The sequence below is a fragment of the Oryctolagus cuniculus genome, chromosome 18, assembly GCF_051225735.1.
Source record: "Oryctolagus cuniculus isolate XC-2025 breed Fujian yellow rabbit chromosome 18, ASM5122573v1, whole genome shotgun sequence".
Taxonomy (NCBI): domain Eukaryota; kingdom Metazoa; phylum Chordata; class Mammalia; order Lagomorpha; family Leporidae; genus Oryctolagus; species Oryctolagus cuniculus.
This window is the reverse complement of record NC_142884.1, coordinates 12,452,517-12,480,345: the sequence shown is the minus strand read 5'-3', so window position 1 is coordinate 12,480,345 and position 27,829 is coordinate 12,452,517. Positions and strand designations below refer to the sequence as shown.

Below are 27,829 nucleotides of genomic sequence, written 5' to 3'. Positions count from 1 at the left end.
TTGATCGACTCACTCTTGCTGACTGACACGTTAATTAGCAGTGCCTTGTGCTCTCCCTAAACACTCTCCCATCGATGCCCACCTAGCGGGTGCACCTCCCACTGCACAAATGAGAAAAATAAACCTTTAGGAAGCAGGAACGCCCGTGCGCCAGGCCCACAGCACAGAAAAAGCACGCGGGAAGCTGAATGGGAAGACGGGCTTATTCCTGTGCAAGAACGCTTAAAATCCATGCATGGTTTTCTCACGATACGCGTTTTCCAGTCTGAAGACGCTTCCGGAAGCCCCGCCGAGGCAGGGGCCCCTGCGCCCCTAGAACCGTGTCAATGCGTTTGCTACGTGCTAGCTGCACGCCACACCCCTGCAGACGATCGGAGTAACCGCTCCACGTTCATGAAAGCTAAGGCAGGGAGAGGGCAAGGCCAGACCCTGGCAAATATGCAAGAAAATTATTTGCACTGCAATGCGTGGGGCTCCAGGGCCTCTCCTCTGTACCAGGCGGCTGATCGCCTCCGCGAGGGCGTTTTCCAATCCGGCCCTCCTTCTCATGGGCCAACAAGAATGAGTGTTCTGGGGTGGACGCTGTGGCGCCTCGGGTTAAAGCCCGGGCCTGCAGCGCCCGTATCCCACATGGCCGCCGGTTCGAGTCCCGGCTGCTCCACTTCCCATCCAGCTCCCTGCTGTGGCCTGGGAAAGCAGCAGAAGATGGCCCCAGCGCTTGGGCCCCTGCACCTGCGTGGGAGACCAGGAGGAAGCACCTGGCTTTGGACGGGCTCAGCTGCGGCCATTGTGGACATTTGGGGAGTGAACCAGCAGATGGAAGACCTCTGTCTTTCAAACAAATGAAATAAATCTTTGTTTCCGTCTCCAGGAATTTAACTGCTAGTGGGAACGCCAGTTCCCTCCTAAGGGCCCTCCTCCCTGAGTCCCGGTGCTGAGCACGCGGTCGCCCTGGTTGGCTATGCACCGGTTAAGGAGCGCCGGCGGCGAGGGACGCCGGCTCTGTCTGTCTGTCTGTCTCTCTCTGTCTCTCTCCCGCTCGGAGGCGGTGTTTGGGAGCCCTCGTCCTCCTTGGTAGCCAAGGACCTGGAAGGTGGAGAGCCCCGCGGGGCTGCGCAAGGAGAGGCCAGGGAGCCGGCGGCTAAAAAAGGCGGGCGGCAGAGCGGGCGCTGATTGGCCGGCGAGGCCGCGCGGGGCGCCCCCGGGGCGCGCGTGCACGCGCCCTGCACGCCCCGCGGGCCGGAGCCCCGCTTGGCGGGAAGCGGCGGGGGCGTGGCCGCCCTCAGGAGCGCCCCTCAGGCCTCCCCGGGTCGGGGGCGCGGGGGCGCGGGGGCCCGAGGCCGTGCGCGCGCCGCCCGCCTCGCCCGGGACCTGCGCGGCGCGCGGGATTCTGATTGGGCTCCAAAGTGTGGAGCCGGCGGGAAGCCAGAAGGGGGACACCCTCACGCCATTTTGCACGACGCCCCGAGGCGGGTGCCGGAGGCTCAGGGGGACCGGGCGGAGGGCTCCCCCTTGCACTATCTGGCCTCTGGGGAGGCCAGGGGTCCCCAACACGGGAGTGGCGCTTTGCGGCCGGCGCTTCCCTCTGGGGGCTTCGAGGGCTCGAGGTGTGGGGTGGACCCCTGGGTGCAGGGCCGTGGGTGAGGCAGGGTCTAGCCTTGGGGATCCCGGCTGAGATTCGACCCGCGGAAGCGCTGTGGGCAGTGGGGGCGCTGAGAGTGCGCCCCGGGTCTCCAGTTAGAGGTTGGGGTCTGGGGGTTTGGCTGGGGAGGGGACCCGTTTTGGAACGTGAGGTCTTGAGTCTGTGAGCCGGGCTTTGCAGCTGGGATGTGGAGATCCTAACGCGGGCGCACTGCCCAGGGGCCTGGCTGGGGTCTGACCTGGGGGGAGGGGGCCTCGGCGGATTCCAGCGCAGGGCACAGGGTCGCAGTTTGGGTCTCTGGGAATCCGCGGCAGAGTCTGGCATCCCCGGGCTGAGGGCGGGGGCTTCGATGTTCGGGTCTGGGGTCTCGTTTGAGGGCCTGCGGTGACGGCCTGGAGTTCTAGACGTCTTTATTTTAGGATCTGAATCCGTGTTCAGGACTTGGGTTTGCTGTGGAGGGGCCTGAACTTGGCACTTTAGGATCTGGGTTCTCAGTGTTAAGGTCTGTGGACTATTTTAAAAAAAAAATTATTTATTTATTTGAAGACAGAGCCACAGAGAGGCAGAGGCAGAGAGAGAGAGAGAGAGAGAGGTCTTCCCTCCGCTGGTTCGCTCCCCAGTTGGCCGCAAGGGCCGGAGCTGCGCCGATCCGAAGCCAGGAGCCAGGAGCTTCTTCCTGGTCTCCCACGCGGGTGCAGGGGCCTGAGGCCTTGGGCCATCTTCTACTGCTTTCCCAGGCCACAGCAGGGAGCTGGATTGGAAGTGAGCAGCTGGGACTCGAACCGGCGGCCCTGTGGGATGCAGGCACCGCAGGACTCCTTTTTGGGTGCTAGGTCCTCACCGTGGGAGTAGCAGGGCACAGTCTGAGTGCCGAGTAGCACAGCAGCGAGGTGGCACACCGCGGTGTCCAGGCCCGGCCGGGTCCCTCGCCGGCTCCGGCCTCTCCCCAGTGCCGTCTACACTCTGGAGGCAAACTTTGAGCACTTGCTGCTTTTTGTTCTTTTGATTCGGATCAGGACTTGGGAGCCCCCGTTGACAATGTGGGATTTGCAGACATCCGTTTGGAGTTTTAGGACTTAGTCCTCTGGGCCCATATTTGTGGGGACGGGAGAGTCGATGTTGGGGTATCTGGGTGCTCCACGCATCGTGGGGAGAGGAGGGGCGCCGGCCGGGGTGCCCACTCCCGGAACCCCAGAGGTCACTCACGGCCTTGCCTCTCCCTTTTTGGTAGATGATGGCATCCATCAGTCATCAGCAGTTCCCAGAGCGGCCCGGCGCCAGCGCCCTGGCTCCCAGCGACAGGTAACAGCTCCTCCCCTTATGCCTTACAGCTCCACCCAGCACAACAACAACGATGTTGACGCCAAGGCCCTCACAGGTTTTGACAGCGTGAGCTTTTATACTTTTTTTTCCCCTAAAGATGTATTTATTTATTTGACAGAGTGAGAGAGAGAGAGAGAGAGAGAGAGAGAGAGAGAGGTGGAGAGACACTGAGAGAGAGAGAGAGAGAGAGGTGGAGAGACACTGGTTCAGTTCCTAACAGGCCACAAAGGCCAGGCTGAAGCCAGGAGCCAGGAGCTTCCTCCGGGTCTCCCACATGGGTGCAGGGGCCCAAGCACTCGGGCCATCTTCTACTGCTTTCTCAGGCCACAGCAGAGAGCTGGATCGGAAGTGGAGCAGCCGGGACTCAAACCGGCACCCATAGGGATGCCGGCACTGCAGGCCAGGGAGTTAACCCGCTGCGCCACAGCGCCGGCCCCTGCATTAGGAGTTTTATAGACCTGGGGCAGTGTTGCCCTCTTGGTCCACTTCCTCCACGGGAAAAATAAAAAAGTTGTAGTTTGTGAGAGCGTTGACATAAAGACAAATATAACACAGATTGGACTGTAGTCCTGTTTTCCTTCTAACTTCAGAGAAGTTTGAGCGATGTTAGGAGCCTTTAAAAGTATCAGGAGTTGTAGACACGGCTTCTGCGCTCCTGGCTAAGTCAGGCTAGAACACGGCGAGAAAGAGAACTCCCTGCCCGGCTGGCGTCTGGTGCGGGGCCCTATGCTGCGGCTTGCAAGGCCGGCACCCATATGGGGGCGCTGGCTGCAGTCCCGGCTGCGTCCAATCCAGCTCCCTGCTAACGCCCCTGGGAAGGCAGCGGAAGACGGCCCAGGCGCATGCGCTCCTGCCACTGGTGTGGGAGGCCCTGAAAAAGACCTTCAGGTTGCTGGCGCCGCGGCTCACTAGGCTAATCCTCCACCTTGCGGTGCCGGCACACCTGGTTCTAGTCCCGGTCGGGGCGCTGGATCCTGTCCCAGTTGCCCCTCTTCCAGGCCAGCTCTCTGCTGTGGCCCGGGAGTGCAGTGGAGCATGGCCCAGGTGCTTGGGCCCTGCACCCCATGGGAGACCAGGAGAAGTACCTGGCTCCTGGCTTCAGATCAGCGTGGTGCGCCAGCCGCAACGGCCATTGCGGGGTGAACCAACGGCAAAGGAAGACCTTTCTCTCTGTCTCTCTCACTGTCCACTCTGCCTGTCAAAAAAAAAAAAAAATAGATTAAAAAATAAATAAATAAAGGAGGCAGGGATTAGGCCTGGAAGTCCTGCCGCTGGTCGGGTATCAACTGCTTTCCCGGTTCCCTGCAATGTGCCAGCCCCTGTTCTGGGTGCTGGGAAACACAGAGGTGCCCCCCCCAGCCAACAGCCGGGGTTCAGGAATCAGAGACACCTGTGGGCACAGAGCTGGGGCGGGCGGGGGGCCATGCAGAGGGGCCGGGCAGCGCTGTGCAGTGAGGGTCAGTTGGTGGGAGAGAGCTGAGGGGGAGGAGATGAGACCACAGGGGTCAGAGGGGCGGGGCCACGGAGGGCACCTTAAGCCACGCCCTGTTGACGATAGGATGTTACTCAGAGATAAGAAGCGAGGACCTGACCTGGTCAGCTTGGTGTTTCAGTAAGATGGCCCTGACTCTGGAGAGAGGATGGGTGGAGGGCGCGGGGGGCGGGGGGAGCGCAGGGAGCCCCGTGAGGATATCGGGGTGGGGGGGGCAAGATCTGGTGCCTGCGTGGTCAAGAGGTTAAAGGTTAAAGGTGAGCCCAGACGGTGCCCTGGACTCTGTGCTGGGTTTGGGAGTCACACACCAAACTCAATTGCAGACGCCCCAGCCCCGACCAGCTCTTGTCCCCACACAGGAACAAGACGAAAAACCACACCAGCAAACTCCAAGAGCTGGCCCTGCTGCTACCTGTGCCCGTGCAAAATGGCGCGAAGAAGCTGACCAAGGTACGGCGCCTGCAGGAGGCTGGGCCCGGGGCGGCAGCAGCAGGCGGCGACTCTCCCGGGAAGTCCAGACAGACGTCGCATGGCAGCATTGAAAGGGGGGGGCTGCCAGGTCAGGGCCGGCGCTGTACCCTGCAGAGCAGCCGCCTGCAGTGCCAGGGGCCCCGGTTCGAGTCCCGGCTGCTCCACTTCCGATCCTGCTCCCTGCTGGTGTGCCTGGGAAAGCAGCGGAAGACGGCCCAGGTCCTTGGGCCCCTGCACCCACGTGGGAGATCCCAGGGGAGGCTCCTGGCCCAGCCCTGGCTGTCGCAGCCACTGGGGAATGAACCAGAGGCGGGAAGATTTCTCTCTGTCTCTCCCTCTTTGTAGCGCTCCCTTTCAAATAAATATAAATCAGAAAGAGAGGGGGCCTGTTCTGCTCCAAGTGGGAACTCTGGGGGCCGAGGGAAGTAGCATAGGGCGAGGGGGGAGCAGCTGCGGGCTGGAGCCCCGGGACCCCGCAGCGGCAGAGCCCTGGGCAGCCTCCCCAGGCCACGCGGTCTCTGCAAGCCGCAGGCTTCTCAGCTGTGAGGCCACGGTGACGCAGCTGAGCGGCGAGGGGCCCAGGTGAGCGTCGCTGCGCTCTCTCTTACAGTTTTGGGGCCTGTGCGTGTCGTCTCTGTCTCCACCAGGTGGGAACAGATAAGGGGGCCCTGGCGGGAACTTCCTGCTTTTTATATTTAATTCATGTATTTTCAGTTTATTTGAAAGGCAGACAGGGAGCTCCTCACTGGTTCACTCCCCAGGTGCCCGCAACAGCCAGGGCTGGGCGGGGCCGAGTCCAGGAGCCTGGCGTGCCATCGGGGGTCTCCCACGTGGGTGCCAGAGACCTCAGGACGTGAGCCACCACCTGCTCACCAGCAGGAAGCCAGCTCAAAGCAGAGGGACTGGAGCTTGGACCAGGAGCTCCGATTTGTGATGCGAGCGTCCCTTTCAAACAAATAAATGTCTTTTTGAAAAAGCAAAGAAAGGGGCCCCTGTTATGGGTTACGGGTGAAGCCTCCACCCGTAACACCGGCATCCCATAGAGGCGCTGGTTCGAATCCCGGCTGCTCCACTTCCCATCCAGCTCCCTGCTAATGTGCTGGGAAAGCAGCAGGGGATGGCCCAAGTGGTTGGGACCCTGCCAGCCACACGGGAGACCCGGATGAAGCTCCTGGCTTTGGTTTGTCCCAACCCCAGGCCTTTGCGGCCATCGGGGGAGTGAACCAGTAGATGGAAGACCTCTCTCTCTCTCTCTCTCTCTCCTTCTCTCTGTAGCTCTCTGCCTTTCAAATAAATAAAAATAAGGAGGGGCCGGCACCGTGGTGCACTTGGTTAATCCTCCGCCTATGGTGCCGGCATCCCATATGGGCACCGGGTTCTAGTCCCGGTTGCTCCTCTTCCTGTCCAGCTCTCTGCTGTGGCCTGGGAAGGCAGTGGAGGATGGCCCAAGTGCTTGGGCCCTGCACCCGCATGGGAGACCAGGAGAAGCACCTGGCTCCTGGCTTCGGATCGGCGCAGCGCCAGCCGTAGTGGCCATTTGGGGGGTGAACCATTGGATAGAAGACCTTTCTCTCTGTCTCTCTCTCACTGTCTGCAACTCTACCTGTCAAATACATAAATAAAATAAGGAAAGAAGAACGGGGCCAGGAGGCAGGCGAGCCTGGGTCGGGATCCCACCTCTGCCTTCCCGCCTCTGGTTCACTCCCCAGTGGCTGCGACAGCCAGGGCTGGGCCAGGAGCCTCCCCTGGGATCTCCCACGTGGGTGCAGGGGCCCAAGGACCTGGGCCGTCTCCCGCTGCTTTCCCAGGCACACCAGCAGGGAGCGGGATCAGAAGTGGAGCAGCCGGGACTCGAACCGGGGCTCCTGTGGGACACTGGCACTGCAGGCGGCTGCTCTGCAGGGTACAGCGCCCTTAGCTGCAACCCCTGTGTCGCTGGGCCGCAGGGAGGGTTGAACAACTCTGTCACCCGAGGATCTGTCGGAGGTGGGGGGGGGCCTGCAGCCTTCACGTCCCTGGTCCCCCGCAGCCTCACGGGGTCTCGGGGCTCTCGCCCTGGCTCTCGCCCTGAGCCCTGTCTTTCTTTTGGGGACAGAAGGAGATTTTGCATCACGTCCTACAGTACATTCAGCACCTGCACAGAAACATCGAGGCCACCAGGGCCCTGCTGGACGTCCACACCGGCGACGGGGAAGGTGCGCTGGGCGGAGGCGGCTGAGCCCGTGCTGCGGGCGCCTGCCGGGTGCCAAGTGGCTGGGGCCCTCCATGCCTTAAGGAACTCCGGTCTCCTGGGTCGCACAGCCTGGTGGCAGGGACACAGCCAGAGAGACGTGCGAGACGCCGTGGGAACTCAGAGCAGCGGGGCCGTGGCCCCGGGGGCAGACGCAGGAGCAAGGACCCTGCCAGGCAGGGGAGGAGCACCAGCAAGCACGTGCAGGCCCGAGGAGACGCGTGTGGAATGTCTGGGTGTGGCCACAGGGACCTGTGGCATCGCGACGGCGGCGGCTCAGGGCCGCTGGGCCGCGTCCTGACTCAGACGCGTCTCTGTGGCCTGAACTTCTCCGTGTCGGTCCTGTCGTCTGCAAAACGGGATGAATACTCGTGTCCCCTGTGTCTGTCCTGAGGGTTTGAACGAGTTAAGGTGCACAGAGAAGCATAGCACAGTGCCCCAGCCTCCGGTCACCCAGCGCGGGGCTGTGCCAGGGGCTAGCTTGTCACTGGGCAGAGGGCGGGAGGCGGGGCTGCAGAGGTCCGGGGTCCGGGCCGGGGGGCACCGGGACTGCATCCCGAGGGGCTCTGGCTTCCAGCTGGGGCGGAAGGCAGTGTTTGCTGGGATGACGTCTCGGACGTCTAGTGCAGGGAACCGGCGTGACGCGAGGAGCTGGAATCCCGCAGAAGATGGTGGGGCCCACTCTGGCCCTGTGCCCCTGTCCCTGGAGGCTGTGCCACCAAGACACGTCCCATTGCCACCACCCCCGCCCCGCCTGCTGTGCAGGGTCCTCAGCTCCCACATCCTTTAAGCCAGCAGGGGACCAGCCTGTCCCAGGGTTGGGAAGGGGGCGGGGGCCTGACCTGTCCACTTCTCCATCCCACGCAGGGCTGGCTCGGAACCCAGCTCCAGGCCCGGCCCGGAGGAGACACGCCACCCCCTCCAGCTCCCCGTGCTCTCGGAAGCCCTGTGTCTGGGGCGTCTGCCAGAAACCGCAGAAGAAGAAGCCGGCCCGAGCGCCAGGTACCAGCTGTGGGCGCAGGCAGAGCAGGCGGCAGGGGGTCGCCAGGGGGCCGAGCTCCGCCTCCAAGGACGCCTCCACCCCAGGGGGCCGACGCTGCCAGCTGTGCCGGGGCCCAAGTCCCGGCTCCCCAGGGCCCCGGCTCTGAGGCCCAGTCCCAGCACCTGCCCGTCTTGAAGATGACGGAGGAGCCCGGGCAGGCCCCGCCTCCGTGGTCCAGCAGTGGGAGCTGCCCCTGCTGTGGCTCCTTGTCCTGTGCTCCGTCACCGTCCCTGGGGCAGGGTGTCAGGGCACGTGGGGTGGTAGAACGATCCGAGTGTGGGAGGCAGGGCTCCTAGGCCCAGCCCTAGCCTTGCCACTGACTCAATATACACCCCCTCCCCACCATACGCCCCCTCCCCCCATGCGCCCCTTCCGCGTTGTGGGCCCAGGGTCTGTGTCTTTAATGCAGGGGTGGGGGTGCACTTGGTGCAGTGGCCAAGATGCTGCTTGGGACACCCGCATCCCCACTCAGGACCTGGGTTCGAGTCCCAGCTCTGCTCCTGAGTGTGGCTTCCTGCTCACGCGTACCCTGAGGGGCGGCCAGGAATGGCTCCAGGAGTCGGATTCCTGCCTCCCTCCCCGGAGGGAGGCCTGGACTGGGCGCAGGGCTCCTGGCTTCCTTCCGCCTGATCCAGACCCAGCCGGCACAGGCGTTTGGAAGTGAAGCAGCATACAGGAGCTCCCTCTGTCTCTCAAACGAACGTGTTTAAATGATAATAACGGCCGGCACCGCGGCTCACTAGGCTAATCCTCCACCTTGCGGCGCCGGCACACCGGGTTCTAGTCCCGGTCGGGGCGCCGGATTCTGTCCCGGTTGCCCCTCTTCCAGGCCAGCTCTCTGCTGTGGCCCGGGAGTGCAGTGGAGGATGGCCCAAGTGCTTGGGCCCTACACCCCATGGGAGACCAGGAGAAGCACCTGGCTCCTGCCATCGGATCAGCGCGGTGCGCCGGCCGTAGCAGCCATTGGAGGGTGAACCAACGGCAAAGGAAGACCTTTCTCTCTGCTTCTCTCTCTCTCTCACTGTCCACTCTGCCTGTCAAAAAAAAAAAAAAAAATAACGATAAAACGGGCACGGCCACTCTGATTCTCAGGCCTGGTTGTGCGGGAGGCACCCGTGGGTGTCGACAGCTGCGCCAGTGCCTGCGTCTCAGAGCATGCAGAGGGCACGGCGTCGCTGGCCCAGGGTGGAGCCCAGGCGCCTGTGTTTTTACAAAGCTCACGAGGTGATGCTAACGGGTGGACGGGCTGGGCCTCGTGACCCGTACTGAGGACCTGGGCATTGGAGAGGGGAGTGGCCAGGCCAAGCCACACTCTCAGACCCGCTGTCAGCCACAGCAGAGAGGCCCCAAGCCGCGCCACATTCTGGGGACCGTGAGCGGCCCCCCGGGGCCCTCCGACACCTGTCTGTCTGTCCACAGAGAACCAGACCTCAGGCCGAAAGTCTCGTCGCTGTCTGGCCCTGGACAAGCCCGAGAGGGTGGTGACCCCACCCCCAGAGCAGCAAGGAGGAGCCACCGGGGAGGCCCCCACGCTTCGGAGATGCCCCGAGCCCTGCGGCCTCCCCAAGGCTGCCTCGGCCTCACCTCGAGGCGAGGGAGGAGGACGACGGGCCGCGCCCACGGTGCCGGACGTGCCCCAGGACGTGGCCTGCTGTGGCCTCCCAAGTTGGTTTCTTTCCTCCCCATGACTTTAGTCTCATTTCCACGGTGGCACGGAGCTTCCGACCTCCTTCCCGTCTGTCTGCATTTCAGACTCCGCTGTGGGCGTGAGGGCAGGGCCAGACCAGGGTCACCCTTGGGTGGGGGCGTCAGGTGGCAGAGTGGGGCTCGGGCAGGGCTGCCCCTCCCAGGACGCCCGGTCACGGCTCCCGTTGGAAAAGTGCGGTGACGTAGCCCAAAGAGCTTGCTGGGAGACTAACCGGGGCTCGAGCCTGAGCTTGGAGCGGCCCCGCGGCTGTGGGCCACGTCCTTCCTCTGTGTGGGAGTCCAGCCCCTCCCCCGAGCGCCTCCTCTGTGCCAGGCCCAGTGCCAGGCACTGGAGACACTTCAGCAGCCGAATTCCCAGTCCTGGGCCGGCACCGCGGCGTGGGTTAAGCCTCTGTCTGCAGCACCCGCATCCCATATGGGCACCGGTTCGAGTCCCGGCTGCTCCACTTCCAATCCAGCTCCCTGCTAGTGCGCCTGGGAAAGCAGCAGTGGATGGCCCAAGTGTTTGGGTCCCTGCCCCCACGTGGGAGACGCAGATGGAAGTCCTGGCTTTGGCCTGACCCAGCCCCAGCTGTTGAAATTTGGGGAGTGAACCAGTAGATGGAAGATCTCTCTCTCTCCTTCTCTAACTGTACCTCTGCCTCTCAAATAAGTCTTTAAAAAAAAATAAAACACCCACAGCCTCCCAAGGGAACCAGCCCCCCACCCTCCTGCAGAGGTTTGGGCTGGGACTGGGCAGGGGGAGGGGCCGGCAGCGCGGCACCCTGCGACCCTTGCGGCTGCGAGTCCCGGAGCTGTCGCGAGCCCGCTGTGTGCGCTGTGTCTCCCCACAGCCGGGGATTCTGCGGGCCTTGCCCAGGGCGGCCCCAGCCTGGAGGCCCAGGACATTCTGGAGGGGCTCCATTTTCTCAGCGATGCCCAGCTCTGGCCCAGGTAAGGGAGCCCCGAGGGCACGGAGGGGTGGGGGCAGGGAGGCCCCTGCCCCCCAGCACAGCCTGGCTGCAGCCTCTGGGGGTCTCCCGGCCTCCTGCGCAGCCAGTGGCTTTTCTAACACAGACCCCAGCGGTGCCCCTCGTGGGTGGACGTCCTCCACGCCCCCCAGCTCTCCCGCCTCCCCCACCCCGTGGATGTCACACCCCACAGCGCCCGTGTGCCCCAGACACCGGCCGGCCCTGCCCCCTCCCTGCCCCGCCCTGCTCTGTGGCTCCGACCCCGGCTTCACAGGCGGCCCACGGACCCCCACGGACCCCCACGGGCCCCGCGCTGCCTCTGGGCCCCCGCCTTCCTGCAGGCAGAACCTGGTGCTCTATGATTCCGGCGACGAGGTGGACAAGGCGGCCCTGGACGCTGACCCTTGGCTTCCTGTCTGCACCCCAGAGGGCAGCCCCCAAGGTGACTGTAGCTCCGCCTCCTCCGGGTGGGGGGTAACTGGACAGAGCAGACACTGCCAGCTGTCACGCTGCCCCCCGGTTGCTAGGCAACGCCCTTCCCTGGAGCCTAGGCACTCTGGATCTTTCTTAACACAGAACTGCAGGCAGCCACGGCTGGTCCCACGGCTGGACCTGGCACATGACATCATCATCATCATCATTATTATTATTATTATTATTTTGCCAGCCCTGACAGATACCTGGTAGCATCCCCGCACGGGAAATTCGCAGCCGCCTACCCCTGTGCGTGGCACCACGCCCTCTAGGGCACCCGGGCCGCACCCCTGAGCCCGCTGCTCCCCTTCCAGGGAGCCCGCTGGCCTTGGGGCCCCTGCAGGTGGATCTCTGGAGCGCGCCCGGCCCCCCGGGCGCCTTCCTGGGCCTCAGCCCGTCTCTGCTCAGCTCCCCGGGCGCACTGTTGCCCGAGCAGATCCTGGACGACGGAGCTGAGTTCCTGAGCCAAGGTGAGCTCCGGGGCCGCCTGGGGCTTGGCCCTTGCCGGGCTCAGGCCCGCTGGCTTCCCGGAGGTGGGTCCGCCCGCCAGGCCAGGCCGTGTGGCGGGCAGAGCTGGATCTGGGTATGGGGGGGCCCCAAGGGCACAGCCAGCGAGGGGAGGAGGGGCGACCACGTGGCTGTCCCTCCTCAGCTCTCTTCGAAGATGTGCTGCTGGAGCCCGAGCCTGAGCCCCCGGCCCCCGCGGCTCGGGCACCGCAGGAGGTAGGCAGAGCCCACCGCCCGTCTGCCATGAGGTCTGTCCGTCCCTCCGCATGCACGCTGGCTGCTTGATGCACGCATCCCTCGGTGTGGCCCACGACCCCGCCCCTCCCCCGTCACTGGTGTGGGCATGTAGGATCAGCGTCACAGCTGCCAGGCTCCGTAGAGACCTCCACGCGCTGTTACGGCCGTGCCTCGAGGCAGGGTCTGTGGGCCCCCTTAAGAAGGGGCTCCAGGAATTCCCAGCTGGAACAGAGGCCAAACCTGGGCCTGCCTCCCGCCGGGTCCCTGAGCCAGCCAGGGCTGGGCCAGGCCAGGGCCAGGAGCTTCCTGTGGGTGCAGGGGCCTTTTCCCACCTGTGGCCTTTCCGGCTGCATTAGCAGGGAGCTGGCCGCCCCTCGCAGAGCCCCTGGTAGGCGCCCTGCGGACGCTGTTTTGTGGAGCTCCGTGCACAGAGTGGTTCAGACCTGCCCAAGGGACACAGCCTTAGGCTTCTGCCCGGTGCGCCGTGGGCAGCCCCCGTGACACATTAGCAGGTTAGGCCACGCCGTATCCCGGAGTGGCCACTCCACTTCCGATCCAGCTCCCTGCCAAGGCACCTGGGAAGGCAGCGGAAGACGGCCCACGTCCTCGGGCGCCTGCACCCGCGTGGGAGACCCAGGCAGAGGTGGCTTCTGGCTTAGGCCCGGCCCAGCCCTGGCTGTGGTGGGGGGCATCTGGGGAGTGAACCAGTGGATGCAAGACCTCAAGTACATGAAAGCAAACTCACTTTAAAACTCCAGCCTGAGGGAGCCCCGCTCTGCCCCCACGGCGACAGGGGCTGGGGTGTCCCCGGGGCTGTGGCAAGGAGTGAGTTCGCTCCAGGAGTCAGTGAGCGGGGCGCTGTCTCTCTCCCTCATCCCCGCCCAGGACAAGCCCTGGGGGCCCCCCAAGGAGCCCCCCGGCCCGTGCCAGCCCTCTGTGTCCCTGGAGCACTGCTACCTGTCGCTGAGAGAGGACAGCAAGACGCCCTCCAGCTCCAGCTCCGGCTCTAGCTCCGAGTTCTCCGACACAGACTCCGAGGGCGGCCAGCACGAGGTGAGGGCGCAGCCGGTGCCAGGGCTGGGGGTGTCGGCCGTCCCGGCTCACCGCGGCCCCCTCTCCCCGCGCAGGACGCGGGGGCCAGCGCCGAGGGCTCGCCGTCCTCCAGCGACGAGGACGGAGACCGCACGTGGACGCCGACCCGGCGGCCCTGCAGTGGGCCCGCCGCCCGGAGCAAGGCCAGGAAGGGCCACAGCCCCGCCAGGCCCAAGGAGACCAAGAAAGGCCCCGGGCCGGCCCAGGCAAAGAAGAAGTGCGTGAACGGCTTTATCATGTTCTGCAGGATGAACCGCAAGCAGTACATCCGGTGGGTGGGCCGGGGGCGGGCCTCCCCTGTCTCCGCCCCTGCTGGACCCCCACCGCCACGCTTCTCCCCTCACCCCCGGCTGAACCTGGCCCCCTCGTACGAGCAACCAAGGCCGACTCTGACTTCAGACAAGGGGAGACAGTCACGGGGCTCGCCCGGCGCGGGTGGGCGTGGATAGGGCCTCCCCGTGCCCTCTCGGCTCCCGGGGTCTTCCTGACAGGCTTTGGAGCTGTGCCGGGTGCTGTTGGGGGGCTTCGGGCTCCGTCGGCCACCCCGGCTCCCCTGGCTGTGGCCTCCAGCGGCTATGGTCGACCAGGTGCCCGAAGCCACAGCGGGAGGGGGGACAGCTCTCCTGACCCTGCCCTCCGCCTGTGCCAGAGCCTGCCCTGGGACCGCGTCCACAGCCGCCACCAAGGAGCTGGCCCAGCTGTGGCGGGAGATGACCCTGCAGGAGCGGAGGCCGTACTGGTGAGCAGCCCCTGCCCGCCAGGCCTGGGTGGGGGCAGAGGAGACCCCGGGGAGGTGAGTGAGGACCCCGCGCCCCACCCATGTCCCGCAGCACCAAGGCGCGCCGGTTCAGCCGCCAGCACAACCGCATCGTGAAACGGGCCAGCTCCAGCAGCGAGGACGAGGACTGGGAGACCCCCAAGCCCTTCTACCAGCTGCTGGCTGAGAAGGCCCGGGCCGCCCGAGCCCTGGCCCCGGCGCCCCACTGCGGGTGACCCTGACCCCTGCCCCTTGCCTTTGCCCTCCACCCTGTGCCTCACCCGAGGGGCCTGGGAGACCCCGATGAAATGCAGGGAGTGACATTCATGGGCTCTGCCTCCCCCCACCCCAGGATCAAATGGTTACAGCCCCCCCCACCCAGGGTTTATTCTCACCTGATCCCACCCCACCCCCACTCTATTTATAGACTATTTATTTATTGTTTCCAACAAAATAAACAAGTGCAGCCCTTGTCACCAGCAAGGGCGGGCAGGGCAGGCTGTCCCGTGTGTCCCGCGCCCTGGGCTGGGGCCGGGGCTGGGGCCAACCTCCCAGCAAGCCCCGGGCCCTCGCCCCCACCCCACACACGGGGCCGTCAGGGCTTCCCTCTGGGCCACACCCGGCGGCTTCTGCTGTTAACTTTATTTTAACTGAAAGGCAAGCATAACACGTCCTAGAAAAATAAAAGATTTAGGATACGATACAAACTAGACGGGGGCCAGGGCTGCCCCGGGCCAGGGCCAGGACGAGGGGATCTTTGGTCTGGGGCTGCAGGTGATGGAGAGGGCCCTGGAGGGCGCCCCCTCCCCCTGCAGGAAGGGCCGGGTCTGTCCGTCTCGGGGCCTGGGGTTCCAGGCGCTCGGAGGGCGCTGGGTGTCAGGGGAGCTACTGATAGTGTTGGGGGCAGGGGAGGCTGGCGGGCTCGGAAGTCCAGCGCGCAGCTAGTACCAGGTGCAGGGGTGGCACCCCGAGGGGGACCCTAAGAGCCCCCGCCGTGTGGGGCAGAGCAGGGGGCAGGTCCCCAGGCACCTCCGGGGCTGGCGGAGGTCAGCTGGGCTGGGGGCGGCAGCTGTGTTCCTGAGGCCCTGCGCCCGGGGCACTGGTCAGGAGCAGCCAGGGCCCGTGTGGGTCACAGTTCCAAGGGCTCCTCCACGGGCACCGACTGCAGCTGGGTCAGGACCTTGGCCTCGGCCTCCAGTCCCTCGTCCACCTCGCTCCCCGCCGGGGCCCCCAGGAGCAGGCCGTCGGGGTCGGGGTCCGGCAGTCGCAGCACGGTCTGGGGGGCCTGCGTCCCCAGCCCCTTCTCCGCATCCAGTAGCCCCTCGGCGCCGGTGCTCAGTTCCAGTCCCGTGGGCCAGATGGGCACGGCTGCGGGCGACAGCAGCAGCCCCTCGGGCGGGGGCGCTGGGAAGCTGGGCGCCAGGCTGGCGGAGTCCGGGGCGAAGGGCGGGGCGGCAGGGGCGGGGGGCGGCGGCTGGGCCGGGAGGGCGCCCAGGGCGTGGGTCTCCGGGAGGGCGCCGTCGGGCACGGGGACGGCGGCCTCGGGCTTCACGGGCAGGGCCAGGCCCGGGGCGGGCGGCAGCACCTGGGAGACCAGCATGCTGGTGGGGAAGGTGGCCGTGAGGATGATCTTGCCCTGCTGCACGGCCACGCCCGTCACGATGGGGCTGCCGGACACCGGGTTGGCCAGGAGGAAGTTTCCTGTGGGGAGAGGGCGGACGTAGGTGACTGAGGTGCTGGCGTGGAGAACGCAGGCGGGGCGGGAGGCGTGCCGAGGGCAGGTGCACCCCCAGAAGCCGCTGACGGCACCCCCGCTTCCCCCAGCTCCCACCGGGGCCCCCAGGGAGGTGGTGTGTGGGCGGGTACCTGGAGCAGAGGCCGAAGGCAGCTGCAGAGCCGTGACGCCCACCCCCGAGTTGAGCAGGTGCACGCTGCCAGGGCCCGCTGCGGCAGCCACCTTCACGGGGCTGCCTGGCCCGGCGGCCAGCAGCTGCAGGGGCCCCACGGCCTGGGGCAGGGTCACCACCTGGGAGCTGGGCACCACTTGGGGCAGGTTCAGAAGCGGGGAGGTCGGGTACCCCGGGGGCGGGGACAGCGGCACCACCTGCGGGGCGGCCACAGCGGGCACTGGCCCCGGGGGCAGGGGGAAAGCGGCCGCAGCCGGGGGTCCCGGCACCACTTGGGGCAGGGGCCCCGCGATGTCCTCTCCCGCTGGCCCTGAGGCAGCCGCTTGGGCCCCCTTGGTCTCTGAGGCCTCGGGCTGAGCCTCCTCCAGCCGGACCTCCCCGGTCTGCGGGTCCAGGATCAGAGCCGTCTTGGCCTCGCCGGCCCCCTGGGGGCTGGGCTGCGGTGGCGGCGGTGGAGGAGGAGGAGGGGCCGCGGCGGCGCTGCCCCCCGTGAGCAGCAGGGGGCCCAGGCTGGAGGCCTCGCCCAGGGCCAGGCTGTTGATGATGACGGGGCTGCCATTCAGCAGCACGGCCGGGGAGCTGCCGGCGGCCAGAAGGCTCCCGTTCACCAGGATGGAGGAGGCGGTGGGGCACGGGGCGGGAGGGGCGGCCCCGGCCAGGAAGATGGAGCCCTGGGCGGGGGCCTCCGCGGGTGCAGAAGCCACGCCCCTCTCCAGGTCCTCGGGACTCCGGCTGGACTCATCCTCAGTAGTGGGGTTCCCGTCGGATTCGCTGGCGGGAGAGAGGGTGGTCATTGGGGTCTGCATTTCCCCCGCCCCCCCGCCGGTGGAAGCTTGGGCTGGCCCTGCCTCCCCGGCCACTCAGGGGGGACAGGAGGCCGCCCCGGGGTGCCGCCCAGCCCCGCACGGACCCCACCGCACAAAGCCAGAGTTGTGTTGAAAGGCGGAGACCCCGGGTGTCCTCGGGAGGCGGAAAGCGGGCGGGTGGCCTGGGAGAGAGGAGGCCACGCCAGCCCAGCTCCCGGGCCCTCCCCCGGGCGTCAGAGCCGGGAGCGAGAGGCCGGCCGCCCGGGGTGGGAGGGGAAGGGCTTGGGTTACAGGGAAACCGGAGCCGGGTTAGGTTCACGTTTCACAACAAAAGCAGGCGACGGACCACGCTGTTTGGGCCCCGGGGCGGAGGCGGGTAACGGTCAGAGGGGACCCCCGCGGGGCGTGGGGGGCAGCCCCCCCGACGGCTCCCCGTCTCCGACGGCCTCCACCAGCGTAGTCCGGAACGCGGAGGGGGGCTGTGGACGCAGCCTCGCAGGCAGCGGTGCCCGGGAGAGCGCCCAGGGCGCGCGGCGGCCCTAGGCACGGCCCGCGGACGGACGCCCAGGGGAGAGCAGGAGTCCGGGGTTCGGCGCGCCGACTCCCGACGCGGACACGGGAGTCCTCGCGGAAAGAAAGGCCTGCGCCGCCCGGGCCCCTCACCTCTTGCAGGGCGCGCCGCCGCCGCCCCCAGTCCGGTCGCGCTGCCGCCGGTTCTTGAACCAGTTGCTGACCTGCGTGAGCGAGAGGCCGGTGAGCGTGGCCAGGCGGCGCTTCTCGTCCGGCGTGGGGTAGCGGTTGCCGCGGTAGCAGGCCTTGAGCGCGGCCCGGGAGCGCTCCTTGAAGCAGTACACGGTCTCCTCGCCGTCCCAGATGGTCTTGGGCAGCGGGAACTTCTTGCGCAGCCGGTACTTGTCCACTGCGCCCAGCGCGCGGCCGCGGGCCCGCTCGGCCTCGTGGTAGCGCGCGCGCAGGTAGAGGTCCTGCAGGAAGGCGTGGTGGACGGCGGGGAAGGGGCGGCTCTCGAGCAGCCGGTAGAGCTCGGCGTACTCGCCCCGCTGGAAGGCCACCAGGGCCCGCGCGCGCAGCACCGGGTCGCTGCCACGTAGGCGCTCGGCCGGGGGCAGCGCGCCCAGGAAGCGGCTCAAGCGGCCGGCGTGGCCCGCCTGGAGCAGCGCCTCGCACACGCACGCCACCTGCTCGGGCGAGAAGCGGAGGCCCGCGGGCGGCTCGGCGGCGGCCTCGGGGGGCGACCCGAGGACGCCCGGGGATCCCGGGCCCTCCGCTCCCGCCGCCGCGTCGCCCGCCCCGGCCCCGGCCCCGGCCGCCGCCGCCGCCTCACCCTCGGCCGCCTGCAAAGTCTGCAGGAGCTGGCGCGCCTCCTCCTCCTCCTCTCCTGCGGCCGCCGCCGCCGCCGCCTCCCCCCCGGCCGCCGGCCCCGCGCTCGGCTCCGCGGGCAAGGTAGCCATGTTTTGCAACTTTGGGAAGTTCCTCCCTCCTCCTCCTCCTCCTCCCTTGGGCTTCCCCCGGCCCCCTCCCCCGCCTGTCCCCCGTCTCCAGCGCCCCGCGCGCTCCCCGAGCTCCCCGCGCCGAGGGCCTCGCGCCCCTCACCCCCGCCCGGAACGCCGGGCCCCGCCGTGCGTTCGGGCCCCGTCCCTGAGTCTGTGTGCCCGGCCCCCTCGTCTGTCCGTGTTTCTCCCTTTGTTTTCCCTCCGCCTCTGCCGCGCGTTCTGCCTCCCCCCGCGTGTGCCTCGGGCTCGGGGCCTCAGCTCCCCATCGGGGCACCGGGGAAGGTAACGGGCCGGCCGGGAGCGCCAAGGGCGCGAAGCCGCCTCCGCCCCGAGGCTGGGCCTCTGCACGCCTCCGTCTCCGGGGTCCTCTGCAGCCCCCCCACTCTCCATCGCCGCCTGCGCTCCGCCCCTCGGAATTCCCGGCTCCGCAGGGGGCGGGCCTGGCCGGGAGGAGGGGCGGGGGGACCGGGCCACAAAGTTTGCGGCAACTTTCCCCGGCCTGTTCCCGGAGCGGATGCGCGTGGCTGCGCAGGCGCAGCGGCGGGGGAATGGCCGCGCTCGGCCGCCCAGCGTGGCCGCAGCTGGCCGGGGCGGGGCCTCGGGCCGGCCCGCCCCCCTGGCCGCCCTCCCGCCCCGGCCGCGCACAGAGCCTACGCCGCAGAGTCCCGGGCTCGGGCCGAGTAGAGGGCTTTTTATTGGCGAGGGGCTGGGGGTGGGGTCCCAGGTGTGGACAAACAATAAATACCAGGAATGTCGGGGGTCTCAGTGCATCCAAACGTGGACTGGAGTGCCGGGGTCCTGGGGCCCGTCAGCGGTCGGGAGGGCAAAGTTAATAAATATCCACACCGCCGAGGCGGGCGGAGCCGGCGTGGCTCCGAGAGCAGCGCACGTGCAAAGGGCGCAGGAGCCCCGCGGGAGCGGGCGGAGGTCGCCACGGGAACGGCACGCCCCCCGGAGGGCAGGGTCTCGTGCTCGGGACGGGTGGGGGTGCGCAGAAGGGAGCCCCGGGCGGCCGCGCCTCGGCCTGCTGCCCTCTCGGGACCGCGGGGCGCAGCCCGGGGTGAACGAGGGGTCCGCATCCCCCGGCAGCGGCACTCTCCCCCGAACCCCCGGAGCCCCGCACGCCGGCCGCGGACCTGCTCCTCCCTCCCCGGCCGCCAGGGGGCGGGCCCGGATCACAGGACCGGAGCTGGGGCCCCGAGCGCCCTCGGAGAGTCGGGAGCGGCTTCTGGGCCGCGCCAGGTCACCCAACCCTCCGACGGGGCCCGAGGGGCGCACAGTCCGGAGTTTAGGGTTCGGGGGACGAAGAGGGCTCCTGGGCGGCGCCAGGCCGCGGGGTGATGGCGGGCGCGGGCCACCAACCCAGCGCAGCCCAGGGCGGGGGCATGAGCCAGAGCAGCGGCGAACAGGAGCAGGGAACGCGCCTCCGATAGGCCAGGCCTAGGGACCTGCGGGCGAGAGGGCGGGGTCAGCTCTGAGACCCAGCCTCTGACTGGCTCGAGACTAGCCCCGCCCCGCCCCCAACTGCGAGCCAGCCTGGAACGCCGTCCGAAGTCGTCATTGGCTGCTCCCTAGCGGCCTGTGCTGATTGGCTGCCCGAGCTTCCTCCCCCCGCGGTCGGCCGAGCCGGGCAGAGGCGCAGCCAAGCGGTGCTGGCACAGGGTGGGCGGAGCAAGGCGTGGGCCCGCGGCGGCGGGCGTGGGCAGCCGGACGTACCCTGGCAGGGAGCAGCAGGTGGCGGCGGTGCATGGGGCTTGGCCCCACCAGCGGGCACTGGCCCAGAGACACGGCCGGGGGGCCATCTAGCTGGAGAAAGAAGGGACAGGTGACCCGATCGGAGCCCAGCCCAGCGAGAGGCAGCCAGGGGGTCGAGGGGGGTCTCGGAGGCCATGTAGTGGAGGGGCCGTTGCGGGGCGGGGCGGCTGCCCTCCGGAGCCCCAGAGAGGTAGGGTGAGCCCTAAATCTGGACGGGGAGACGGGGCGGGGTTCCGGAGAGGGGCCAGCAGCCCGAGGCAGGGAAAGAAAGGTGTCTTACATGGGAAGGTGCGTCCGAGGCCCGGGGGCTGGGGACCCCCGTGACAGCTGGAAGGAGAAGAGAGAGGCGGATGGCGTGGAGGGTGGCGGAGGGCGGTGGCGCGGCGTGCCCCAGCCCGGCCCCCCGCCGCCGCCTCGGGCACCCGGGGAAGGCGCGGCCGAGGGACTCGCCTGCAGCTCCAGTGGCCTGCAGCAGCCGCAGCCGCTCCTGCAGCTGCCGGACGTGCGCCTCCAGGTCCCGGTTCCGGGCCTCGGCCTCGCGGAGCTGGCTGTGGGCAGACACAGCGCTGAGCGCCCCGGCGGCGGGCAAGGGGGGCTGCCCAAGCTGCGCCCGCCGCCCGCCTGCCCACGCCCCCGACCTGGCGAAGGCCTGGTTGGCCGTGCGGATGGCCTCCAGCTCGCGGCTCAGGCTCTGCCGCGTGAGCACCTCCTCCTCCAGGGCCTCCTGGATCTCCCCGAGCGTCACCTCGGCCTCGGCCTCCGCCGCGGGGTGGGCCGCCGGCACCGCCGCTTCAGCCTGCACGTGGGGACCGGGCGGAGGGCTGTCTGCTGCCCCGGGGACCAGCACTCCCTGGCCACGCTGGCTCCTGTTCGTCCCCGGGGACCAGCCTCCTCTTCCATCAACTCACCCTTTCCTCCGGGAGGGGCAGCGGGGGCTCCAGGCTGGGCACGCACGTGTGTGGCTCAGGCAGCCGTTCGGCCTCCAGTTCCATGGGGGTGGGGCCTGGGACCTCACTGTCCCTGGGAGAGGGACAGCGAGAAGGGACAGGGACAGAGCCAGTCACACCCTGGGGTGCTGGTCGGAGGGGTCCCCAGCCCTTGGCCTGGGGCAGGCGGCCGGAGGAGGGCCCTCCTGAGAGAGGATGCCTGGCAGCCCCTGCTCTGGCTGGAAAGGCCCCGCCCCTCAGAGGGCACCCCCCCACCCAGGGACCCCCCTTTCCCGACAGGTGGCACCTGCAGACTCCTCTCCTCAGGGACTCAGGTCATGGAGGGAGACCCTGCCCCACCCTGGTCACCTCCAACAGTGCGGTCTTGAACCTGGGCCTGGGGTTCCCCAGACTATGTAGGAATTGGCCGCCCCCCGGGGAAACAGCCAGAAAAGCATCCTCCCCCCACCCAGCCCCTCCGGGGTCTCAAGGCCACGCACAGGACCCACTGTGGCCCTTGTCCTGGCCCACGGGCGGCCCTCCGGGCACTGGCACGGTGAGGAGGGGCGGCCGGGCGTCTTCACAGCTGGACGCTGGACAGGACGCTCACGAGCCAGCTCCCTCTGCTCACCCACGGTCCCTCACTCACTTGCCATACGCAGGGCGCTACTGGGACTAAAGACTTCGCGAGTGGGTGAGTGACCAGGGAGTCTGTGTTCTCTTGAAATTGGTTGTGAGAAACAAAACCAAAGACACCGAAGGCTGCCAGTCCTGGCGGCTCCAGGGGCCGGGGCGCCTCTGCGGCCCCACTGCGTCGGAATGGTTTTTAATGGGTCAGGAATCCCCTCAGAGACGCAGAGGGAGAGGGCGGTCTCTGTCTGCTGGTTCACTCCCCCGATGCCCGGAACAGCTGGGTCTGGCCAGGCCGAAGCCAGGAGCTGCACGCTCCGCCTGGGTCCCCGCCGTGGGCGGCAGGAACCCAGCCCCTTCAGTCACTGCCGCCTGCCGGGGTGCGGGTCAGCAGGGAGCCGGGAGTCCTCATCCCACCCAGCAGCGCCTACCTGAGCGCCAGGCAGGAGTAGGAGTAGCCCACGAAGGGCAGGTGGGCGCCCAGCGGCACGCCTTCCCGCATGTCCGACAGCGTCTCCTGCGAGAGAGAGCGTGTGTGTCACCAGCCCTGCCAGGCCCCACCCCCGCCCATGGTGCCCCTCCGGCCCTCGCCCCCGACGGTGCTCTCCAGGGCCCCCAGCTGACTGATCAGGGCTCTGCAGAGCTGCCCTGGCCAAGCACTCCAGGCCAACGGTCAACAGTTGACAGAAATGACCCAGGGAGGGGCCGGCGCCGTGGCACAGTGGGTCAAGCTGCCATCTACAACATCAGCATCCCATAGGGGCGCCAGTTTGAGTCCCGGCTGCTCCACTTCCGATCCAGCTCCCTGCTATGGCCTGGGAAGGCAGAAGGGGGCGGCATCACACGGATGGAGCTCCTCCCCCTGGCTCCTGGCTCTGGGCAGTGCCAGCCCCAGCCATTGCAGCCGCCTGGGGAGTGGACCAGCAGGTGGACGGTCTCTTTTTCTCTGCCTCTGTCTCTCTGTGTAACTCTGCCTTTCAAATAGCCCCCTGCTCCAGGAAGCCTTCCAGAACCTTCCAGACTAGATTCTGAGCCCAGCCCCTTGTACTGCCCCATCTCACCCCTGAAGGAGCGGGGGCCTCACTGTCTGGGGGGGGCAATCTGTGTCCCTCCTGGATCGTACGTCTAGGCCACCACCAGGTCCCCGGCACTGCGTGGGCACAGAGCAGGCCCCTAGAAGGCAGGGAGGCGGAGCCGGCGCGGTACCTACCCCGCCCCCGCTCACCATGGCAGTGAGCCCATCCTCCACCACATCGAAGTTGCATGTGTCAGTGGCACCCTCAAAATCCGGGGTAAATGGGGGCACGCTGTCCCGGAGACCGTCCCAGTCCAGGCCAAAGAAGAAAGGGTGCCTCTGGAAATCAGCTGCCCCGCCCCGGCCCAGGCGGGCCTCCGGGGGGCACAGCAGCCGCTGGATGAGGTCCCGAGCCTCCTCAGGGACTCCCGCGTCCGCCAAGGGCAGAGACAGGTGCTCCTGGCCAGGGAGGAGAGGGCCGTCAGCCTGGAGCGGGCGCCCGGAGCGCCCGGGTTCCCGGGGCCGCGCCCACCTTGTAGTGCACGATCTTGCCGTAGGTCTCCGCTGTGGAGTCGGCGTAGAAGGGCGTCTGCCCGTAGAACATCTCGTAGGCGAACACGCCCAGCGCCCACCAGTCACACTCGGGGCCGTAGCTGCCCGCTCCGGGCCCACCGCCCACGGCCTGCAGGATCTCGGGGGACAGGTAGTCTGGAGTGCCCACAGCCACCAGCGACCGCACCTGAGCCGAGGAGACCCGCGCTCTGGCTCCCGCAGGGCTCCGGCCCTGCCCCGCCCACCCCTTCCACCCCTCCTAACCAGGCCCGGGCTGGGCTGCTCAGCCCCTCCCCTCCCCCGGGGTGTCTCTCTTTCACACCTGCAGGCCCGGTCTCTATCTGGCCCCGCCCCGCCCGCAGCTCCACCCGCTCCTCCCGAAGGCGCCCGCTCACCGTTCCATCCGCCCGCAGTTTGAGGCAGGAACCGAAGTCGGCCAGGCGGATGTGGCCGCAGCGGTCCAGCAGGATGTTGTCCGGTTTGATGTCCCTGCGCCAAGAGGACAGGGGAGGCAGAGGTGAGCCGCCGGCCGGCTGTCCCGCCAGCTCCGCTCCTGTGGGCACGGCCGCTAGGGCCTCACCCCCTCGGGTTACGCTAGGGGCGTCTGCAAGCTTCTGGCTGTCCATCTCCGGGCCCCGCCCTCCGCCGGGCCCCGCCCCACCCCGCCACGCCCACCTGTGCACGTAGCCCAGCCGGTGCACGGAGTCTATGGCCATGACAATCTCGGCTAGGTAGAAGCGCGCCATCTCAGCCGGGATCCGCTCCCCGAACTTGCTCAGCAGCGTCAGCAGGTCCCCGCCCACGTAGTACTCCATGACCAGGTACTGGGAGGGGGCGTGTCACGGGGTCGGTAGCCCCCCCAGGCATCCACGGCTGCTTGCCCAGGTGCCCATCCTGGGGCAAAGACCCCGCAGCCCGCAGCCCGCAGCCGCAGCCATCTTGCAGGCCAGATCAGAGACCCTGCCCCAGAACTACCTCTCCCAGGATGCCCCTGGGGCTCAGGGGACAGAACCCAGAGACCTCCCATCACCCAGAGCACAGCTCTCGGGCACTCCCCGCCCAGCCGGGGGCGCCACATCCTGGGGGGCGATCTCCTTCCAGCGCAGAGCCTCCCCTCTCCAGAAAGAGACCCTCAGAATCAGCGCAGGCGAGCGGGGGCGGGGGACCAGCTCCCGCCTCGGGTGCGGACGGATGGCCCCTCACCTGCCGCACCCAGCCTCCCCGGCCAGCACTGTCAGTGGGGACGGCGCGGGGGTGGGGGCCGCCCCTCCCTGGGCCCCGACCGGGCGCTCACCAGGTAGTTCTCGTCTTGGAAGGCGAAGTGCAGCTGAGTGATCCAGCGCCGGTCCCCGTTCACCAACACATCCCTCTCCTCCCGGAAACACGACACCTGCGGGCACCACGAGCTGCAGCGAGGGCGTGGGGGGCACCGCGCGTCCCGCGCCCAGCCCCGGCTCTCACCTCGCCCCTCTTCAGCATGTCCCACTTGTTCATGATCTTCATGGCGTACACCTGGCCCGTCTGCTTCATCTTCACCACGGCGACCTGAAGGCCCCAAGTGACTGGGGCGGGGGAGGAGGAGCCAGGCGCGGCCCTGCCCCCGACTCCACCCGGCGCGGCCCCGCCCCCGACTCCACCCGGCGCGGCCCCGCCCCCAACCCGGCCCGCCTCATGGTCTAGCACTCAGTCATTCATCAATTTCTACAGCCCCGCCCCAAACGGCAAGGCCCCGCCCACACGCGGCTCCCAGGGGCGGAGCCGCAGCCGGGCCCGGGGCTCACCTCGCTGAACGCCCCGCGCCCGATCACCTTCAGAATCTCGAAGTCGTCCCTCTGCAGCCGGACTTCCTTAAGCCTGGCCGCAATGGGCTCCGCTGCGGAGGGGGAGAACGGGGGTCACGAGAGAGGAGCGGAGGTCCCGCCCTGTCCCTCTCAGCTGCAGCTTAGGGTTTCCGTCCCCACAGGCCTCCCCACGGCAGCCGTGGCCAAAACTGCTCCAGAGGAGCCAGGGAAGCCAGTCTGAGACCGGGGCCGGGACGCGGGAGGGGCGAGGGCTACCAACCCCACCCACCCCCGCCGGTGGCAGAAGACCGGAGACCTCACTCCCTACGAGTCGGGTTACGACCCACAGCTGCAGCTGCACCCAGGACCCAGACTCAGATGCAGGGGCCTTGGACCACACACACCTTGGGAACTGGATTAGGGGCTGGGGGGAGGGGGAGTCACTGCCGGCGGGACACCCGGCTGGGCTCCAGCGCGCAGCTGCCGAGGCCCAGGGAAGCCTGGCCTCCCACAGGGTGTCCAACAGGACTTCAGAGGCGGGATGGAGAGCGATGGGCAGGGACAGGAGAGGGGGACACACAGTGGGGTATGGAGGGCAGAGCGGCCCCCGGGGCTCCTGGGGGGCTCAGGGAGAGTGGGGCCATGAGGAAAGGGCCGGCCAGGGCCAGCCGCGGGGGAGGGAGAGCGCGCCAAGGCGTTGAGCCCTTAAAAGGCAGCGGGAACCGGGCCCCCTCCCCCGCCCGGGAGGCCTGGCAGGGGAGGGGCCGCAGGAGGCAGCGCAGGCCACAAAAGGAGTGCTGCTTCCAGGAGAGCGGCCCCTCCCCCACCCAGGTCTCAGTTTACCCTGCCCACCCAGCTCCAGAGGCCAGAGGCAGATGGGGGGGTGGGGGGTGGGAGGCAGGGAGAAGGAGGCTGAAGGGCCTGCCCCCCCCCCCTTCCCACCTGTGAGACAGGAGGGAGAGGACGGGCTGTTGTCAAAGAGGAGACTGGCCAGGGGCACAGACAGCACACAGCAACTGAGACACTGACACAGGGGCCCAGCCCAGAGGAAGCCCTGGGGGGAGGCCGGCAGAAGCCAGCGTGGGCCAGGTGTGGGTCAGGAGTGCGGCGGCGGCGGCAGACAAGCCAAGGGCTGCACCGGGAGCACCCTAACCTCAGACCTGCGCCCAGGGCCTGGGGAGGCCCTGACCCACAGCAGGCTGGTAGGGGCAGGGCACGCGGAAGCCAAGAGAAAGCAGGCACATCCCCCAGACCCCCAGGCTGTTCAACTGCGGGGGGGGGGGGGGAGATGCTGGGTGGCGCCTGCCTGCAGAGCTGGTTCTCCCCCAGGGCTGGGTGAGTCACTGCGCCCTCCCAGGGCTGGGCACCTGTCAGGGCGGCTGGAGAGCCTGGCGCCGGACACCTGCCCGCCAGCCGCACCCCTGGCAGCTGGCCCGTGTGGCCCTCCCAGCCTGCCCCTGTGTGCTGGGGAGAGGGCCACAGGGTCCACTTTTGGGGAAGGGTCCTAGGAGACGGGGCTCCCGCCACGTGTCCAGGCCCAGACTTGGGGACGCGGTGCAGTAAGACAACAGGAAGCTGTGCCCAGCCCGCCGTCATGGCTCCCCAGCCGTGACCATTAGTCACAGCGGCGCCCGCCTCACTGACCTTACTCTGCCCGCCAGGGTGGCGCGTGGATAGGGGTCCCAGGGCCCAGGGCCCAGCTCTGGGCCCCGGTACAGGAGCACCTGCCCACATCCATCCTGCCCCCCGGAAGCTAAGTCCCTGCCTCTGTCCGGCGCCCCCACTCCACAGCCTCGGGGAGCCCAGGCAGGCAGCACTCACCCCACTGCAAGAAGTCGGCCACGTACTTGTCCTGGGCCAGGTCGGAGGCGCCCAGCTCCTGGTGGACGCCCAGGAGAAGGTCGAGCAAGGGCTCCAGCCCCAGGAAGCCAGGGTCCAGCACGAGCTGCTGGAGCCGCCTCAGCCGCACCTCGGCCGACATGGCGGGCAGGCAGCACCATGGCCCCTCCCCGGGCCGGGGCGCGGGTCCTCCTGTCACAGGGCCTGGCACCCCCTGTGCAGGCCCCGCAGCCCTGGCCGCATGTCTGCCTGTCCCCAGCTGTCCCCTGGGCCTCTCTGGCCACTTCTCTCTCTTGCTGAGGCCTCCTCCTCTTCTCCCCACCCCCTGAGCCAGCCCCCCTCCCGCCTCCCAGCCTTAACCCCTCACAAGCCAGCCCCCCTCCGGCCAGGGCCTCTCAGAACCCTTCAGAACTGGACTGGAGAGATGGACGGAGATTCAGCTCTCACAGTCACCACCCCCATAAAAAGGTGTGCCCTGGATGAAAGCTACAGGTGCCAGATGCCAAGAAGAGCCCGCCCCCCGCCTGGAGAGGGCCAATCATGGCCCAGTGACCCACAACTACCCCGCCTTGCTCCTCACAAGCCCCAGAGCGGAGGCTGGGGCAGGGGCAGCTCCTCTGTGACTCAGCCATGGATTCCGACGCTGGGACAGTTAAATTTAGCCTACAGGCCCCCTGTTTTACACGGGCTTTTTTGGCAGGTGGGGAAGGGGTGGTAGGGAGAGGACCGGGAAGGGACGCCCTCTGGAGCCAGGGCCAGGGGTGATCTGCTGGCCAAGGCCGGGGGGAGGCGGGCGGGGAGCCAAGCCCTCCCCAGGCAAATGAGCCCCCAAAATAGCTCCCTGGCGGCAGGCCGGGCAGCCACATTCCTGCCCCGGCTGGGATTAGAAACAGAAACATTCGGGGATGGAGGGTGGAGCAGGGAGCACCGCTCCCAAGCGCCAGAGCGCAGCCCGGGGACGGCCTTCCGGGGTCAGGGGCAGGGGGAGGCCGTTCCGCAGAAACCCTGGTCTCCCGGGCACTGGCTGCGACGCTCTGCTGCCCCCAGGCCCTGCTCACTGATGACCCATGGAGGCTGCCCATCCTGCCCGGGCCTTCTGCTATCAAGAGGGGGCAAGGGACACCCACACAGAGCCCTGTGGCTACCGGCTTTGGCCTGACCCTTGTGGCATCCGGGCAGTCAG

General features: G+C 68.0%; 3 protein-coding genes across 12 annotated transcripts; 1 reads left to right on the top strand and 2 right to left on the bottom strand.

Annotated features, from left to right (window-relative positions):
- Positions 1-1,240: 1,240 nt before the first annotated feature.
- On the top strand, positions 1,241-14,420 carry MEIOSIN (meiosis initiator). Its single transcript, XM_070062083.2, has 14 exons — positions 1,241-1,607; positions 2,874-2,944; positions 4,817-4,907; positions 7,024-7,123; positions 8,026-8,160; positions 9,620-9,865; positions 10,741-10,840; positions 11,199-11,299; positions 11,646-11,801; positions 11,984-12,054; positions 12,961-13,128; positions 13,203-13,438; positions 13,817-13,906; positions 13,998-14,420. Exons 2-14 carry the CDS (start codon positions 2,874-2,876, stop codon positions 14,158-14,160), a joined length of 1,728 nt encoding a protein of 575 aa, XP_069918184.2. The 5' UTR covers positions 1,241-1,607; the 3' UTR covers positions 14,161-14,420.
- A 131-nt stretch (positions 14,421-14,551) lies between these two features.
- SIX5 (SIX homeobox 5) lies at positions 14,552-18,172 on the bottom strand. The gene is made up of 3 exons (XM_051840105.3): positions 17,301-18,172; positions 15,791-16,602; positions 14,552-15,625 (listed from the first exon to the last, which is right to left on the bottom strand). The coding sequence occupies exons 1-3, from the start codon at positions 18,104-18,106 to the stop codon at positions 15,054-15,056; spliced, it is 2,190 nt and encodes a 729-aa protein (XP_051696065.3). The 5' UTR covers positions 18,107-18,172; the 3' UTR covers positions 14,552-15,053.
- A 647-nt stretch (positions 18,173-18,819) lies between these two features.
- On the bottom strand, positions 18,820-27,680 carry DMPK (DM1 protein kinase). Of its 10 annotated transcripts, none has more exons than XM_051840108.3 (15): positions 26,629-27,680; positions 24,808-24,899; positions 24,488-24,571; positions 24,321-24,416; positions 23,702-23,850; positions 23,422-23,515; positions 23,007-23,213; positions 22,670-22,933; positions 21,891-21,976; positions 20,812-20,923; positions 20,542-20,699; positions 20,354-20,451; positions 20,184-20,230; positions 19,865-19,954; positions 18,820-19,596 (listed from the first exon to the last, which is right to left on the bottom strand). In XM_051840108.3, the coding sequence occupies exons 1-15, from the start codon at positions 26,786-26,788 to the stop codon at positions 19,324-19,326; spliced, it is 2,010 nt and encodes a 669-aa protein (XP_051696068.1). In that variant the 5' UTR covers positions 26,789-27,680; the 3' UTR covers positions 18,820-19,323. The 10 variants fall into 10 exon arrangements, with proteins under 10 accessions (XP_051696068.1, XP_051696071.1, XP_051696069.1 ...); XM_051840111.3 differs by having other exon boundaries at positions 19,865-19,950; XM_051840109.3 differs by having other exon boundaries at positions 22,685-22,933.
- Between the last annotated feature and the right edge of the window lie 149 nt (positions 27,681-27,829).